This window comes from Mastigoproctus giganteus, chromosome 5, assembly GCF_048544385.1.
Source record: "Mastigoproctus giganteus isolate SK-2022 chromosome 5, ASM4854438v1, whole genome shotgun sequence".
Taxonomy (NCBI): Eukaryota; Metazoa; Arthropoda; class Arachnida; order Uropygi; family Thelyphonidae; genus Mastigoproctus; species Mastigoproctus giganteus.
In genome coordinates this window covers 171,558,917-171,576,659 of record NC_143579.1, presented here as the reverse complement: position 1 = coordinate 171,576,659, position 17,743 = coordinate 171,558,917, and the positions used below count along the sequence as shown (strand labels likewise).

The window sequence follows — 17,743 nt, the reverse complement described above, 5'->3', positions numbered from 1 at the left end:
TAAATCTCTTCTGGGTAATCAGAATTTCATCAGCTACAAAACGACTTTTGTTTGGTAGAGTTTCAAGGACGCTGAAATATGCCTTACGACATATTTCTTGTAAAGAATTATCATCATTGATTCCAGACATGCTCGCTTAATGATTTTTATTTTTTGATGGATAAAGTTCCAGTGGTTTATGCCAGTAAACTCCTAGCACAGAAGCTTTTCCTGTAAGCCTTAACAGGTTCATGCTTCTAATTATTTCTTTATTACGTCTATTACTAAGAATTGTTCTTCATATTGTGAGGTTCGTTTTCTTTGTTTTGTTTTTTCTCTTATCTAACTTAACACGAGTTTACAGAACGCAAACGAAAAGATAAAAGCAGTCGAGAAATTTCCTTATATGAATGAAAAGGGGAGGGGAGATAGTCTCGGTTATTTAAAAAAAATCCCGAAAACATTTCTTATGGGGGCATGGAAACGATACGGAAAAGTCGAAAAGCAGTACGTACATCTCAAGCATCTCCCCACAGTTGGGCAGCTCTAAGTGTCACGCCCCATCTCCCCAAACTTAAAATATGCATGCCCCAAGATATGTATAGTTTCACACTCACTTTCGAAACTATTCGTTCTTTTTAATATTCCATTTTTCTGCCTTGCTTGTTTCAGATATTTTATATATCTCCTTCAGTAATTAACAATATTATTACAATCACGTAATTAGCAAGTTAGTGATATTAATAATAGTCGTGGATTTTCGCATTTAATTTAAGTGTGAAAAACTATAAATGTTAATCAACAAAAATTACATATCCTATTTTGAAAAATACATAATTAAAGGTAAGGATTCTTGCGGCCCATAGCCAGCCTTCATGGTTGTTCCATTTTTTTTTTTCAGTACTTAGTTATTAAAAAAATATATATTTTTTTTTTTCTGTTTTCAGACTTTTAATTTAAATTTTATATGTACTGTGTCTACTATACATATTTAGGTTAGGTATATAGTATTTCATGTGCAATTAATCTTGAATCTTAATCGTTAATATTTTAAGGAATAAATTCCTGATTTCGAGATTTAATGTTGTGAGCTTTGTCATTACTCTCTGAGTGACCCGAAAAATCGGCCCATCTTCAACCACTATGGAGATCATCAAGAACAATAAAGGAGGTTCTAAACTGTGTGCAGAAGGCTTCTTATACACCAAGAACAGCTCACACAGTACACGAATACGTTGGGTATGTTCTCAGAAGAATGCACCCAGATCCTAACAAAGGTTAAAGCAATAAAAGTAACAGGATTGATTACTTTGGTTGCTTTAATAGGCTCAGACCTGCGCATATTGTTGCAGACGCCATATATCAACAACCATTTGAAGTCCGTTGTGCCATTGGACTATTGACCCCTTGAAACTATTCGACGTCCACAGAAAGGAGCATTGCCAAAGAATCCAACATCCCTACCATAATTGGAGTATATCAGTGGCTCCAGAATACCGGAATTTCTTCATTTATGACGTTTTTCTCATTTATTACGAGCTTATTCGATAGAGAGAGAGAGAGAGAGAGAGAGAGAGAGAGAATTATAATGTTTGCAACCAACTAGGTACTTGAACATTTTGGCCCGTAGTACCACATGGTTTATGGATAGGACTTTTGCAACAGCTCCAAGACTGTTCCAGCAATTAAACATCATCCGAGCTCCTCTTGGGCTATCTGTTGTAACATGTGTATACACCTTTCTGTCTGCAAAGTCTCAATCAACCTATGTAGGACTTCTCCGGCAAGGTTGGATAAATGTGATCATCTGGGATTCAATCCAGATCCCACCACTGTGATGACCGATTTTGGACGTGAAATGATCAATGCTATTTCTACAGTCCTGGGACCACATGTGTCATCTCGTGGCTGTTTTTACCATCTGACCCAAAGTACATAGAGAAAGGTGGAAAGTTTAGGACCGATGACTGCTGCATACAGGAGTGATGATCGAGTGAAACATTTTTGTGGAATGTTGGATAGACTGGCTTTTCTACCTATAGACGAAGCGGCCAATGGGATGAATTATCTGATGGAGAATACACCTGATGTTGAAGGACTGGAAGGCCTAATGGACTATTTCAATAGCACCTATATGTTCAGCACTTGTCGTCGCATCCAGCCACCAGCTCTTCCTGGCGGAATGCTTCCTCCAGTACGCATGAGAATGATTCCTCCCCTGTTTCTACCACAGTTTATGGAATGTCCATCAGGCAACCATTGATGAGGAAGATCGCACCGACAACCTATGCAAGAGTTGGAATCTTGCTTTCCATTATAATTATTATATCATAATAATAATTATAATGAATGTAATATTTTACATCTCAGAGAAGTGTTCATAAACTACAAATAATAAGAATAAATATTATGGTTTAAAAATATTGTATTATTATTTGTTCCAGGGGTTTTGTCCTACACCCGTTCTAGAGTGTTCGTTTTTTCATCTGTGAGAGATGTCTATGAGTGGAAGCTTCATTGCTTGAAAAAACATTTAAAATAGTCAAAACCTGAATTTCATTACTTATGTTTATTTTATAATAAGATTTTAGTTGGAAGAAGAAAATATTCGTTGAATTAAGGTTTTTAATTTTGTATAATTACATAACACTAAATGGTGGTAAAATGGAAGTTCTTAACCATACGCTCATTCCAGTTCAGCAGCAATTAATAACTACATTTCATATAATAGTTTTTTTTTTTTTATTATTTTAGATCTGTATCCGTGGACAAGAATTTCCGAAAAACTTTCCGGGATATAATCACGAAGAAATATGAAGAACTGGGAAGCATATCGTGAGTAGGGATATTTTCTTTTCTCTCTTTTTTTTTCTTTTTTTAGTTATAGCCCATGATAGGATTTCAAATGCTTTTACATCTGTTTGCGGCTTATTACGATATCGGCATCGTCAACTGTTCCTAATAACACGATCGGTTCGGATACTTGCAAACCTTGTGAAAAACCTTGTGCAACAGCAAGTTGCGAAACATCTAATCACGTTCACTTTTATGTTAAATATTATATATTTACGATTTCGGATATTTTCCCCCAAGTTATAAAAACATTGCATGTGCAAGCTATTCCACCCTTATTACTTTTGAAACAGTTTGCATTTTATAAGTTTTCACCTGCTTCGACTTTGCCATTTCGGTACACACAGACACTAAATCGTAGTTTCCGGCTAAAACGTATATTGTATAATAACATACTTATTTTATTTACGTGTATACAATATGCCGATTTCTCATACTCGCCAGAACGCTCAACCACAGAATGGTAAAATTGTGAAGGTTGAAGCAGCAACGTGTGCTAAACACCGCGATTTCTCGACTTGATTAACCACGCTCAAGGAACACACGGAACTCATTTGGCACTGTACTTTGCGGTACAGTAAAGGTTTATAAGCACAAGAACTGTATCATTTTGCTGAAGAGTGCTGTGCCAGTCGTAGTACCTGTTTTCGTCCCACAGTATATGCGGTTGCAGAGTACTGTATTGTTAGAATTCTTTAACATTTCCAAATGATGCAGGCAAATCTTTATTGCAACTTAAGAAAAGAAAAAGATGGTTACAGAGAATTTAATGTTGCAACCGACCGTCACGGCACGCAGGCCAGAGGTTAACGATGCCAAGACATACAAAGTGAAGTGAAAAAAAAAAAACTTAGTCCAACTGATATCATTGTATGGAAAGCACCTTCTTTCTATATTTCTTATCACATGCGAATTTGTTGAGATCAGCATAAAGTTTGTATACCTTGGAGAGCATCTGAAAAGGAAGGAATAGATCTGTCAGGAAGAGTCTCGAATTCCGGGCGTCTAGTCTAGAAGCAGTCCGTAAGGCAGAGATAGGGATTCTCCAGCATGTATCCCAAATGTATGGTTCGGAGATAAGCCCCGCAACCATTTTCACTGTGATGACCAACCTGCGGGAATTAATAAGCTCGGAGAGACGGGGAATCCCCATTGTATTTACTAATGCTGTTGTTCTAGTTTGTGGCAGCAGATTGATTTTTCAATTGGCCCATTTGAGTAGCCAATATTCAGATGCGATGAGAGGCTTTTTTGTCGTTTGGGTGGCTGAGACCCAGACTTCAGATGCGTACAGGTGGGTAGATAACCGTTCTCATGTATTTCCTGATTATTTTGGGATCATTAATGTGCAACAGATTTTGTTTTATTATCCAACGAAGACAGCCGTGAGGCGAGTTTATCTAGCTGCGTATTTAAACGGAGTGTATGGTCAATGATTACACCTAAGTCAGAATGTGAGGTAGCAACAGGGATTTGGGTGTTTCCAAAAGTGGGAGTAATCATAGAAGGATTGGTCTTCAGAGAGAATATCATTATCTTGGTCTTCCCGGGATTGATCGGCAGACCAAAGTGCTGTAGAAAGGATGTGATTTCAAAAAGACTATTATTAATGTGGTAGTCGTGATAAGTTAGGACTGGGTCCGATTGGGGTAAGAATCTTAAGGTCATCTGCGCAGGAGACGATTTTTTTGGTTATTCCACACCAGTGGGGCAATAATTGCTGTGAACAACAATTCAGAGCAGATACCTCCCCGTCCTGTGGTACTCCAGCGGTAACAGCCCTCCAATAGCATCTTCCTCCAGTGTCAAGTTGCAACTGCCTCTTGCTAAGGAGAGCAGATAGAAAGCATAGCATGTCTCCCTTGATGTTATAGTATGATTTTAAAAGTTACAAAAGAGAAGGGACATTCACAGCATCAAATACAGCCTATATTTTTATAAGCCGAGTGCTTGTAAGAGGAGCCCACTTAATAACATAACATAACATAACCCATCCTTGTTTTCTAATTCCTTCATAATCTTCCCACAGATTCCACGAAACCTGCACACTTCTTCTGTTCATCATTCTGGTCTGTTTGTGGCTGTTCCGTGAGCCCCAATTTATTACTGGCTGGGGTGCTTACTTCTCGAAGGATATGTAAGTTGTTTTTTTTGTTGTTATTTTTATATTTTCTTCTCAAATGCAAACTTATTTTAAAATTTAAGTATAATGAATGGAGAAATAGGAGACTGAAAATTCTATTTTTACCCTCACTTATGTTTTCACTCATTCCATGTTTAATTATGAGAACGTTGCTTAATACAATGAATCAACAGGGAATGCGCATATTCGTAAGGAGTGGTATCTTCACTTAAAATTATATACTTCATGATATTGTTGAAACTAGGAAAAATGCCAAGGCGCTGTCAGCTTAAACTCCGTGACTGACTAACTCGACGACGAAATGGTAGGAATTTTATGGGCTGTTTTTTCACCTCGTTGCCGAGTTGGTCAGTTACGGCCATAAATAATATAATAAAATTATGACGTACAGTAAATATTTGCAATCGGCATAATACACAGAATTAATGTTTGTACTAGTAAACTGTAAACTTTTTCTCAAAAACTTACATAAAGCCCCCAAGAACATTGTGTTGATGCTTGTATAATCTATTGGTGTGTTATATACGAGCCCCCTCTTTTCCCAAATAAAATTTCTGGATCCTTTGTGTTAACGTGGGTTGTAGCTACACGACCCTTCAGATTCTTCAAAACCAATCGATTATTTTTTAACCGAACAGTATTTCAATAAAGAATTGAAGTGCTGCCGAGCTTTTTCTCACCCATTTTACAAGCATCAACACATTTTGTTGCTGACGAGAAGAATGGGTATCAAATAACACAGTATTCAAAATATTCTTTTTGGGTTTGCTAGACGCAAAAATCTGGGTTCCGGAGATATTGTTGTGCAACTGGAGACCGACTAATTCGAACAGTTTGTGAGAAAAGTTGATAGAGGTTCCTCCTGTTGGAGGAACTTCTATCGTAACGGAATTCGAGTTCAGGCCTTTTCCGTACTCGGACTTGATGCTGAGTCAATATCTCTCTCTCTTTCTATACATTAAAATAATTTTCCTCCTAACGATATTTATTCAGCAAATAAATATCGTCAGCAAATAAATATCGTTAAATATCCTAACGATATTTATTCAGAAATGGGAGATGGAGATGCAGGTTACATGGTAATAAGTAACAGAAGCTTGTTTTTCTGTGGTAAAACAAGCCACGTTTAAGCGTGGTCACGCGCTATGTTTATCTAGTTTATCTAATGACCACGCAGTACCATTCTTGATTTCCATATGTAACGCATTCACCAAAATTACTGTGTGTGTGTGTGTGTGTGTGTGTGTGCGTGCACAATTGCCTACGAGTACTCTGACACTTTATAACGACCAAACAACAAACCCAGTTGGATGCATGATGTATTTTAATATTATAATTAAAGCTTAGTGTGACTAATGCTCAAAATAGTACCAATTTTTATTAGCTTGTCTATTGTCCTAGGTTTACAACAACACACAGTTGTTCCTTAGATAACCCTCCCAAAAAGTCTGTAGGGGAGGATAAAATAAAGATTATATTTATTTATAAACATCTAGTGGATGTTTAAATTTTACAAGTAAAGAAACTACTACGCAATCGATTGGATGTCAATCCAACTCAAATTAAACATCTTTACATGGAACTCAAGAGTGATTACTGGCAAATTAGTACTCACCTGTTGTATCAAATTTATCTTCCTTGTGTGTGTCATCAGATTAAAAAGCAAGTGGTAAAGGATTATTTTTAGCTTCATAAATCACGTATATAATAATGCATCTATGTCTGTAATAATTAACGTTCAAGAAAATTTTTTTGTTTCTTTTAAAACTAGACCTCTTTTCGATCTTGCTATCATTTTGCTAACTGGGAAAAGATTTTATACCTCGAACTGAAATAGCAAATAATTCGTCATAGAAAGAATAATTAAAAAAAAAAAAAAAAAAAAACCATTGTCGAAGTATTTCTAAGCATGTTCATTTATAAACATTAATGTATTAACATTTTTACCGCCATTATCGACGTATTTTCATCGCCATAGCGTAACACACTTAATAAATGATTCAAAAATAATTTTAACAATATCGAATATTTTTTCTTCGATATCGTATTTATAAAATTAAATAAACCAAAATCTCTTCGTCGTATGGCCTACAGCTGTTGAAGTCACAAACCAGTTAAGCCTTTTTATATCTACGTGGCGCTGGTCGAGGGCAGTTAACGCGTACGTGACAATGAGTATGACGAACAGGAACGGTATTTCCATATGCATTATCAGTTAGAAGGGTAATAATACTGAAATTCTGTACAAAAAAAAAAAAAAAAAACGCATTGTAATTCATAACTTGATTAGAAACGTAAATCTTGTTGTTACTATCGATGTCATTAAACTCTATTTCTGTTTTGCTGCCTTTTATATCCGGTGCACCCATTGAGAAGCAAGTGGAGTTTAACTTCATTGTAACTTTTTATGACAGCCGATATATCAAGGCATAGTTAATGGACCACTTGTTATTCGTGACTGTTCTGAGAAGTATAAAAGATAAATATTTTACTATAATCTATACGTATTTCAGTGACGTTTCCTTTTGTATTTGATTATAGAAAGATCAAGGATGCCACAGCTGCAATTGGAATACCCATACTGTTATTTATGATACCAGCAGAACCATGGAGAATTGGTAGAAGTCCACCTCTTCTAGACTGGAAAACGGCACAACGTAAGCTGCCCTGGGGTATTATTCTCCTTCTTGGAGGAGGATTTTCTTTGGCTGAAGGATCTAAGGTAGTCAATAAAGTATTTTTCGAATCTTTCCCTAATTTCTTTATTGAACGTGATTATTATTATTTAAATAGTAACTACACATGAAAAACAAAAAGCTTATTTGGATAAATTATTTCAAAATTTTGATTCTCATAAAGAAACCTTTACTTTATGGTTAAATGATATGTAGTAGAAGGGGATCGGAATAGTGTAGAAAGTCTTCAATTGACTGGAAATCGAAAGATTTAAATTAAGGGAGTATTAAAATTCCTTTTTCCATTCAATTTGTTTATTGATATTTATACTGAATTTCATTACAGTTTAATTATTAAATAAAAATATATAAAACTAATAAAATATGAATAATAAAAATGAAACGCATTCAGCAATGTTTATCATCTGTCAAATGGTGGAATGCAGTAATTTTTTTGTTTGTCGAAAATTTCGTATATACTGTTGATGATCTCCGTAATAAAAGAAATTTCCTTGTGGCCTTAGTTACGTTCTGAACTATGTGCGTACGTGTATTCCAAGCTATATATGTACGTGCATTCTACTATTTTTTTGCGTTTTGGTCGCATTCCAGTACGGATAATTCTTCATGGTTAGAGCAATTGTTCATTCAGCAAAATTACCAAGCAGTAAGCATATCCTACCCCTTCTCTCGGCAACTTTTTTTTTTTTTTTAACTGTACTGTATCTATGTTACCGGCCTGCATTCTGATTTACGCTGCGTGCTAAGTCATTAATTTACAGTTTCTTTTGCTGCGTTACGTCCTCTTATTTTCGTTCTGTGCAATGTTTAATGATTATTGTTATTATCTTCTGTAATACCATACTATTACCAGGTGGTTGATGCGTTTATTTCACTCTATTTTGACAAATAAGTAAATAATAATAAAAGGCTGAAAATTCAATTGAAAATTAAGCGTTTATGTCTTGGGATATACTGCGTATATGATATTTGATTGGAAATATATTTTTTATTTATTAATTAAAGCGGTTCCAGCCAACCTATGGCAACCTCGTTATCAGTTTTACATAATTTAGCAGTACTCTAATATACTGCCTCTCCTGTTTGCCCAAGTACAGGAAGGGAAAAACAGCCACGACCAAAACAGATAAATATGAAAAAATTGAGAATAATAAAATTACATTAAAAATAAATATAAATATCAGACAGTCTAAACTTCATCGCAAAGAGCTACATCTGTTCAGTCTGTTGGAAAGTCAGCAGCACAAGAAGCTGCAGAGGACAGAAATGGCAGCACAAGGAGCTGGAGTTGCAGTGGATAAAGCAGACTCATGCCTCCACCAAAGTAAAGCCTTTCAGAACGATTCCACAGAACTTTAGGTAATCCGGCACTACACCATACAGCATTACCAATACAATGCTTCCAGATGCAGAAGAGCTCTCCGCCTTACAAATATAGCAATTGCAAAGACCTGAAAAGCCAAGAAGTTCTCCTGTTTATCAAGTAGAATCGTATTACCTCCTTCTGCCATAAGATTGAGATTACTCATCCGAGATACTAATTTAATTCGTAGATCGCTGTACTCCTCACAATTGTACATAATGTTCCCATGATTCCCTTTCGCCACAATGTCACTAGATCTTTCAGTGTGTCTTAAATCGTGCAACTTTGCATTAATCGAACCATGACCAGTCAATAAGAACATAGCTTGTAAGTTTGATGCAAACCACTTTAAACTTTATCGAGGCTGCATTTCTTATATCTGAGAAAAAATTGAGTAATCCGACTTATCACAAACATGCCAACTCTCCTGCCAGACGTTTTCCAGAGCGTTCCGGATTCTCGCCTTTTTCTTCTTGGGATCTGCCAAGATGTCCACCTCTATATTCAGAAAAGACGGAGTACGCAGATGCACAATACAATGATCGATAGGCAATTTTCCATTCACAACCTGAAAAGCTGGGGTCGACACAATTCTGCATGTCATGTACATCCTAAGGAGCATTACTCTTTGAATGGAACTGAGCTTTCCAATAAATACTTTTCCACTTGCACGCTCAAACCAAAATTGGTGCACTATACGTTTACCATGTGGATAAATACACATTCATATAGCAAGTTTTATTTATCTTTACCTTTTATCTTTTATTCCCAATCAACCCTAGTGATTCGAGTAATCATCCCAATAAATTTCCTCGCCCTGACAGATATTTTAATTGCCTTGCCGATTTTAAGCTCGACCCATTCATTCTCACAACTGGGGTTTTATACCCGAAAAATAGCCCTTGAAGACAAGTGTCCGTTTTTTGGTTCTTGATACAGTCAGTTTATGCAACCTACACCAGTTATTAAGTTCAAGCAAAACCCGCTGTGACCTGGTTTCTAGTTCCTTCTGTGAATTTCCTTCAATAAGCAGCACAATGTCATCTGCACAGGCCACAACCTCTCTATGCTCGAAGTCCCTATGCAACCAGTCCTCCAAAACTAGGTTCCATATTAGTGGTCCAAAAAAAAACCAATCCTTGTGGGCAATCCCTGGTCACCTCTCGTACAATGGAACCAGTCAACGACTTAACAGTCACTGTACAGTGTGTGAAGTAGTTCTTTACCACCCTAAAGATCTTAGTTGAACAGCCTGCAAGTCAACTGGAAATTACTCTTGTGATCCTTTTCTTATTCTCGAACAGCCATAAAGCTGTTCAGGCTGTTTAAAAGCTGTTTAGTTGCAACAACAACAACAAAATATTAGTCAAAGGTTTAGACAAATTAATTTGCGCACTGGAATTTTATAAAATACTTTATTTTTTTTTTATGGTGATTCTTTGACTGATATGAAAATCGATTGATTTGGCTGACTTGAAAATCAGTAAATAATATTCCCTGAATAAATAATACTATATAAAGTAGAAACTGTGGGCCTGTATTTAATTGTTTCAATCTTTGCAAAGTCGATTAAATACAGTCCTAAAAAATAAATTTGCACTGTGCAATTTTTTACTTAATCTGTGTAGTCTTACATTAATTTCTAAACAGTTCCTAAACTAACTACACTGAAGTCTCAGCTTTCTACTTCTGTGTTATGCAAGCAAATTTAAATGGTAACAATTTAACTGTATTTCATTAGTGTACTAATAAACATTCTCAATCACACAATTGCCATTAGTTCGATTTTACAAATTATGAATTCTTCAATATTTTTCTAGGCATCCGGGCTGACACTATGGGCGAGTGATCGATTAGCAGGACTTAACATCAGCTCTCCAGTAATGGTGGGGGCCATTTTGTGTCTCATGACGGCAGTTCTCACGGAATTCACCAGCAACGTGGCCACAGCAAACATTGTTTTACCAGTTGTGGGTCAGTTGGTAGGTTGAAGTTTTTTTCACCGTCTGTTTTATTCTTAGGGTGTCATTATCAGAATTATGTACGTGCGCGTCCAAGAGAAGGAAACAAATTTTGGTTCAGTTCAGTTTACTTTAATTCTATTCTCGGTCCTCGGTTAACTCCCCCATATAATGTCCCTGATTAATTTAGGCCATTGTTCCTATTTCGTGTTGTGTTGTGTTTTATTTTTTTTTATAATATTGTCAAAGCAACATCATTATAATATTGTGAGAACGTTTTTAGTTTATTATGGTGAATAAATAATTTCCAATGCCGTTATGTGTCAGTACACCCTTGAACTTTTTCATTGCTATTAAACAACAAATAATAGGCAATACCTCACACAATAATCTGGAGAGGTTTACAGACGAATATAAACGTATTACAGGTTACAAATTCTGGTACAAAAATGTTCGTTTACCTATTGTATTTAGCCGAAAAATTAATATTAATTTCAAATAAAGTAAACATCAGAAACTGTTTCAAAGTTTACTTTCGTAAGATGATTAATTACATTAATTTTAGTAATAACGTTATTACTGAACAATGTCGGATTAAGTAAACGTCTTTGGTCTCTGGGGAGTGGTATTTTATATAAAACTTTTTAATTTTTCATATTTATCTTATTTTAAACCCTTAAAACAAATGCATTGCTTGTTATAATAATATCTTATACTTTAGGCGGTGGTTCTTCAGGTAAATCCATTATACCTCATGCTTCCAGTGACCATAGCCTGTTCTTTTGCCTTTATGCTTCCTGTCGCCACTCCTCCAAATGCTATAGTCTTCGATGCTTCATCAATGTCTACAATGAACATGGTAAGTGCTTTACACAATATTTGCGCATGCGTGTGTAGAGGCTATCAGATCCAATTTTGTTATTAAAGCTTGATCTTCTAATTTTTTAAAAAGGTAATGCGATAATAGGAACACTTAATACTCGTAATTTTGATTACTGAGCAATTTTTCCTCAGCCTTTTATTACCTGAAAAGAGGATCTCTCGGTGATCCTCTTTTCAGGTAATAAAAACCAGTACCCCGCCTTACTCGCCATAAGAGGTTCAGTTTCTTTCTTTGTTTATGATTCGCATTCTAGCCTGTCACTAGTGTGGTCTAAAAATCAGATCGTTTGATACTCTGCCAGTGGTGCCCAAAGTATTGTGTCCGGACTGGCTAAGAATGCAAATTATTGAGGTATATGCTGTTGGTTTTTATTTTTTTTATGGTGCATTTGGCAACGTAGGCCATGATGGGCCAAATCAATCTACGATATGCAGCTATTCTGCCAAACGACAGAAGTGATTTCGAAGAACAATAAAGATGTACTGCTTAATAATGGACATGTTTTATGATCTCTCTCTCTCTCTCTCACACACACACACACGTATACTCCAATAGTGGCAGCAGCTGAGTGGTCAAACGCGAAAGTACATGTGTACGCACGTTGGAGTTAATTGTGATTCAGGTCTACATGATTGCTAAATACAATGTTTTCGTATCCTCTCTATAAGAAAATTTATTTAACGAAAGGAGCTACTTTAATGCCGTTACGGATGAATTATGATGAACCAAAGTTATTTTACCTCCTGCTATAATTTTATTGTAAACGGTTATAAAGCAACATTATTAGTACTTACACCACATTTGCCAAAATTTCAAGATTCTGCTGAATCTCGTCATCAGTTCTAAATAGGAAAATAATTGAGATTTAGAAGAATCTTGAAATGCTGCCTTGTGTATTGTTAGTACTAATAGTATAGCGGTTAGTTTTATATTCCCTTCTTAAACGTTTACAAAAAAAAAAAAAGGTTAATATTAAGGCGTTGTAAATAGCGTTCCTTCATCTTAATCGTACATCGAATAACCACATAGCCTTTCTCTTTCAAGCAAAATACTCTTATTATCTAACTCAGAGGATGGTCGGGAGGTAATAATGACGGGAATGCGTCATTTAGGTACTCTGGGGCCCTGATGCACATATTTTTAGATGCTCTAAAATAAATCTTGCTGGTCCCTGGAGCAACTGCGCCACTGTCTCGATAAATCCTACCATGAATGAACCCATCCTTTCAATTACTTCTCTCCCTCCCCTCAAATACCTTTGTGACTGGAGAGAGAGAAGTATCCTTTATGGTTCAGAATAGTCTAAAGTTGTTGTTGCAGTAATTGTCTTTTACTTGAATTATGTTTCTTTGAAGTTTTATTCATTTTATTTGAAGTTTTATTCATTTTCTTTTATTTATAGGTACTGCCAGGAATCTTTATGAACGTCCTCTGTTGTGGAATGGAGATCCTTTTAATAAACACTCTGGGAAATGTGGTATTCGATTTCAAAACTTTTCCAGAATGGGCCAACATAACTGTAGTGCGAAATGTGACCACATAGTTTCGTTTGTTTGAATATTGTTCAAAAAGAAACTCATTGCTTCTATAAGTGAAGCGGCAATGTGTAAGCCAGTAATGGAGCATGGTGACTTTAGCACACTTTTGGATGGTTTAAGGCGTGACAGGATAACGAATTTTATATACTGGAACTTAAATTAATTAGAGAACCAAAAATAGAACTACAGTTCATCTAGTGCTGCATGAAGAATGCCGCGATATGTCCTCATCGTATTTGCCTTTTACAAACAACGTAAAAAAAGTGCCTTTCAAAATGTATTTTATCCGTTCCGTTTCTTTATCTCGTGAAAAAATTGAAAGGCATTTTGTGCCTAACAAGGTGTCACAGGAATTTGAGTCCTTTCAAGCATAAACGTTGAGGTCCACTTGATTAAAATTTTTTACCGTTTCATGGTTGTTTTTAATGTGAATTTTAGAACGATGTGGTTTATCTAACTGTAATTAAAGGCATTTATGTTTATACGAAGATTGTTATGTTGAAGACTAAATGCACAAGGCATAATGTTATGGATAGAAATTAACTATATAATATCGGTGTAAATACACCATACTTTCCCATAAGTTTAACTACATAAGTAGTGTAACGACATCGTTTGATTTTGTCTCATATTGTGGCTACTTCACAACGAGATACCAGGTATTGCACTACTTCGAATAAATAACGCTTCTCTAGTAGAGGAGACTATTACTGTGTTTTATTCTCAGTGTTCACCACAACCACCCAGACGCGTTTCGGAGCTTGTTGGCTCACTCATCAGTGGGCGGGCAGGTACCCTGATAATGCAGACATGCCCTCACGGTTGCGAAGTTAATTAACAAGCTCTGAAACGCGTCTGGATGGTGGTGCCCACTGAGAATAAATAACAGTAGTCTTCTCTACTATTTATTTGAAGTAGTGCAATACCTGGTATCTCGTTGTGAAGGTAGCCACACTATGAGATAAAATCTAAATGATTCCATTACACTACGTATGTAGTTAAACTTATGGGTAAACTATGGTATATTTACATCGATATTATTTAGAAGATTGTTATGAAATGAGTCCGCGGCATGTTATTGTTAACATCACCAAAAATACCATTTGTACATAATGTATTTTCAGAATCATGAATAAATACAGGGGGCTATTAAATATTCATGTTTTGTGTAGTGGCTGTTTTCGGTATAAGCTGAAAGTGAATGCTAATAGCACTGGCTGAAAACTGAAACTAGTACAATGGGATTTCTATTTTTTGTGACCTCTTCAATTCTGATTATAAAGCTGACATCGACTTTGGTTTGTATTAAATAAGAATTTTCCAAAAATTTAGAAAAAGAAAACTTCATAATTGTATTTATTTTTTCCAAATAAAATTTTTGTGCTTTTTTTTTTTTTTGTAATAAAATCGCACAAAAATTTTTTGATATATTTTTTCGCAGAATAAAACTCGGTGAAGAAAATATATCAAAGATTAACGGTTATGCAGATTCAAGAGATTTCTTCGACTAAATTCAAAGAAATCTCTTCAAATTTAAGATGGGTGATAGATGGGTAATTTTCTCTTACTATGCTAGATTTTCTCTTTTTTTTTTTCTTTTCTAATTTTCTCTTACTATGCTTTTTCAAAGACTAGCAGTAATCTGCCATCGTGGTCGAGTGTCACATTCCCTGATACCTTTCATCTACTTTTTATCTTGGAGGAATCGTTTATCTCTTGACTTGCTGACGAAACAAGGTTTTTCAGAAAAGTATGGGAGAGCAAAAATATTAATATTAAAACTCATCTTCATACATCCTATTAAATAACATAATTGGTATCGTTCTGGTTCCCTACAAGTGGTAGCATTTTTGAAACCAATCAATGCGACATTTCCAACTGTCGTCATCATTCACCCAAACTGTTCCTCTTAAATTAATTCTGAAGTGAGGGGGGGGGACAAGATATATGGTTTGAAACAAAGTCAAATGAAATATTCTTTTACGACGTATGAGTTTTCATAAATTGTTTATTGAAATGTAATAATCTCAGTGCATAATATACAAGATATTTTGTAAATGACGCAACAAATACTGAAGTTCAGATAAAGCATAAAGATTCGTTACTGGAACTGATAGGATGGGACAGTGACCATACAGGAACTGTACGGCTTTATACAGTATAACCAATGCCACATTTACAATGAAAAAGGATGTTAAAAAATGGTTTGCTCCCAGTCGTTATTCTTGCACACTGCTCGACAAAATTAACAGAATAAAATGTTTCACAATAAGATATTTGATATAATAAGATATAATAATAACAAATAAGAATATTTGATATAAGCATCCTGCCATGCAAATTTCGAGTATTCAATAGAAATCGATCCTACCACTTTATAGAGTCGCACATTATGTAAATTATTCATGCCTATAAAAACATGGGTTGCGACCACATCACGCTCCCGTTTTTTGGCTTTCTCAGTGGGATAGCCATATCTGCATAATCAGGAATGCAAGTAATCGTCGTTTAGATTATTCTTTGAAATGGCTGGCCGTTGGACGACTTGTTGTTTATTTATTTATTTTTTTTTTCATTTTATATTTTTTTATTTATTTATTTTTTAATTTTTGGTCTCTGTTAAGAAGCTCAGGTGACCCTGGTACAGACCAGCCAGCGTATGATGGGCAGCCTGGCTTATTTCCCAGCGGTGGTGACGGCAATGTAAGGCCATGCAGCCAAAGACATAACAGAATAAAACACAATACTACATAAACCAGACACGACACTTTTTCTGGCTTTTGCAGTAGTTATGCATTCCATCAGAGTACATACCACGTAGATGTGGGAAACCACCGATGGCGCTTGAACCTAAATACTATGCCACTACGGAAGCAGTTTCGGGAGTCGTGAACCATTACAAGAACAGCTGGCCGAGGGCTACGTGAACCAGAACAGTCCACTATCTGGTTCTAACAGCAAGACGGAACACTACTATGTTCTGTCATCAATTGTCTCTTGAAGATGCTGCGGCTACAGGCGAAAACATTTCCAAATGAACAATATTAAGAAGGTCCAATTCAAGTGGATTCTAGTCAAACAATCCAGTGGTCTGTATCCCATTAACCCTTTTGGCGTATAGGGGAAATCCTGTAGGCCGCAACAAAGTATAAAAGTAAAATAAATTCCATTAACCCCAAACCACTACGGAGCTCGTCGAAACTGGCTCGTCGAAACACCTGATGCAAGTTTGGCAGGAGCGCTGGGCCAACTCAAATAAGGGAAATATCGCCAGGAAATTCATTCCGAACATCGACAGGATGTACCCCAGTCCCCCAACTTGGTTTCAACCTGGCTTATACACCACCTATTTATTGGCTGGTCACGGGGCCTTTACAGCCAAGCTGGCAGCGCTGGGGATTGAGGTGGATCCGAGATGTGCCTGTGGGGAGCTTGAGTGCTGGGAGCACATTATGTATGATTGCACCCATTATGAGGACCTCAGGTGCAGACTGATCACTGCAATACACTACCTCCCCAAGAACTTGGAATCACATCTATTGGACTCACTTGAGGAATACAGGGAGCTAAAGGAATATGCCCAAAAACTATTTGGTAGGCGTAAAACATTGATAGCCATCTACAGAAGAAGATAAAAAAAAAAAAAAAAAACACAGAACATGCGTGGAGAGGACTCAAGGAGAACCTCGCCCAGGAACCTGCTTACTACTAATCATCTAAAACCAGCGATCGCAAGAATAACCCCATGGAGCTGCGGAACTTCCCATGATGAAGAGAACCACAGCCATAGCTAACAGACCAACAATGGACCTGACCAGTGTTCATAGCTGAGGAAAAATATGGCTACCAATGACAGAGAAGACCAACGAAGATAGAGAACTCCAAGTTGCTGCCTCAACGGAGCCATATTGGCTCTATGCTCTGCACTCTCTTGTGCAGTGCAATTCTTTTACTCCCACACCCGGCAGGGGTGGGAGGTGACGGCTTGATGCCCCTCTCTTCCCTGCCACACCATTTCTTCCCTCTGGTGGGGCATGGGCATGCCTCACTGAAAAATTGGGGGTCACCTACCCTATCGACCCTCTTCTTCCTATTTCACCCACCAGCCTTCATTCTCCCCTCCCAGCACTTTTTCTTGCACAGCGTATAGCCCTACACGTCCAAATTTAAATACACCAAAAAATTTCGCCCAACCTTTTAGGCACTTCAGAAACAGGCTTTCAGCGTCAACCCCATATTAGTGCTTTAATGTAAGTGATTTAAAATCAACCGCGGTCGTTCCAATTTTATTTTAGGTCCTAGCCACTAAAATCCCAGGAAAGTAAGT

At 36.5% G+C, this 17,743-nt stretch overlaps 1 protein-coding gene across 1 annotated transcript in view; it reads left to right on the top strand.

Moving 5' to 3' along the window:
* Positions 1 to 13,629, top strand: part of LOC150085844 (Na(+)/citrate cotransporter-like) — a 104,323-nt gene extending 90,694 nt beyond the window's left edge. Inside the window, exons 8-13 of the mRNA XM_090373521.1 lie at positions 2,734 to 2,814; positions 4,862 to 4,969; positions 7,517 to 7,697; positions 10,855 to 11,016; positions 11,717 to 11,854; positions 13,281 to 13,629. Coding sequence (XP_090229647.1) covers positions 2,734 to 2,814; positions 4,862 to 4,969; positions 7,517 to 7,697; positions 10,855 to 11,016; positions 11,717 to 11,854; positions 13,281 to 13,421 — 811 coding nt within the window. The 3' untranslated portion in view covers positions 13,422 to 13,629. The remainder of the gene's footprint in view (positions 1 to 2,733; positions 2,815 to 4,861; positions 4,970 to 7,516; positions 7,698 to 10,854; positions 11,017 to 11,716; positions 11,855 to 13,280) is intronic.
* The last annotated feature ends 4,114 nt before the right edge of the window (positions 13,630 to 17,743 follow it).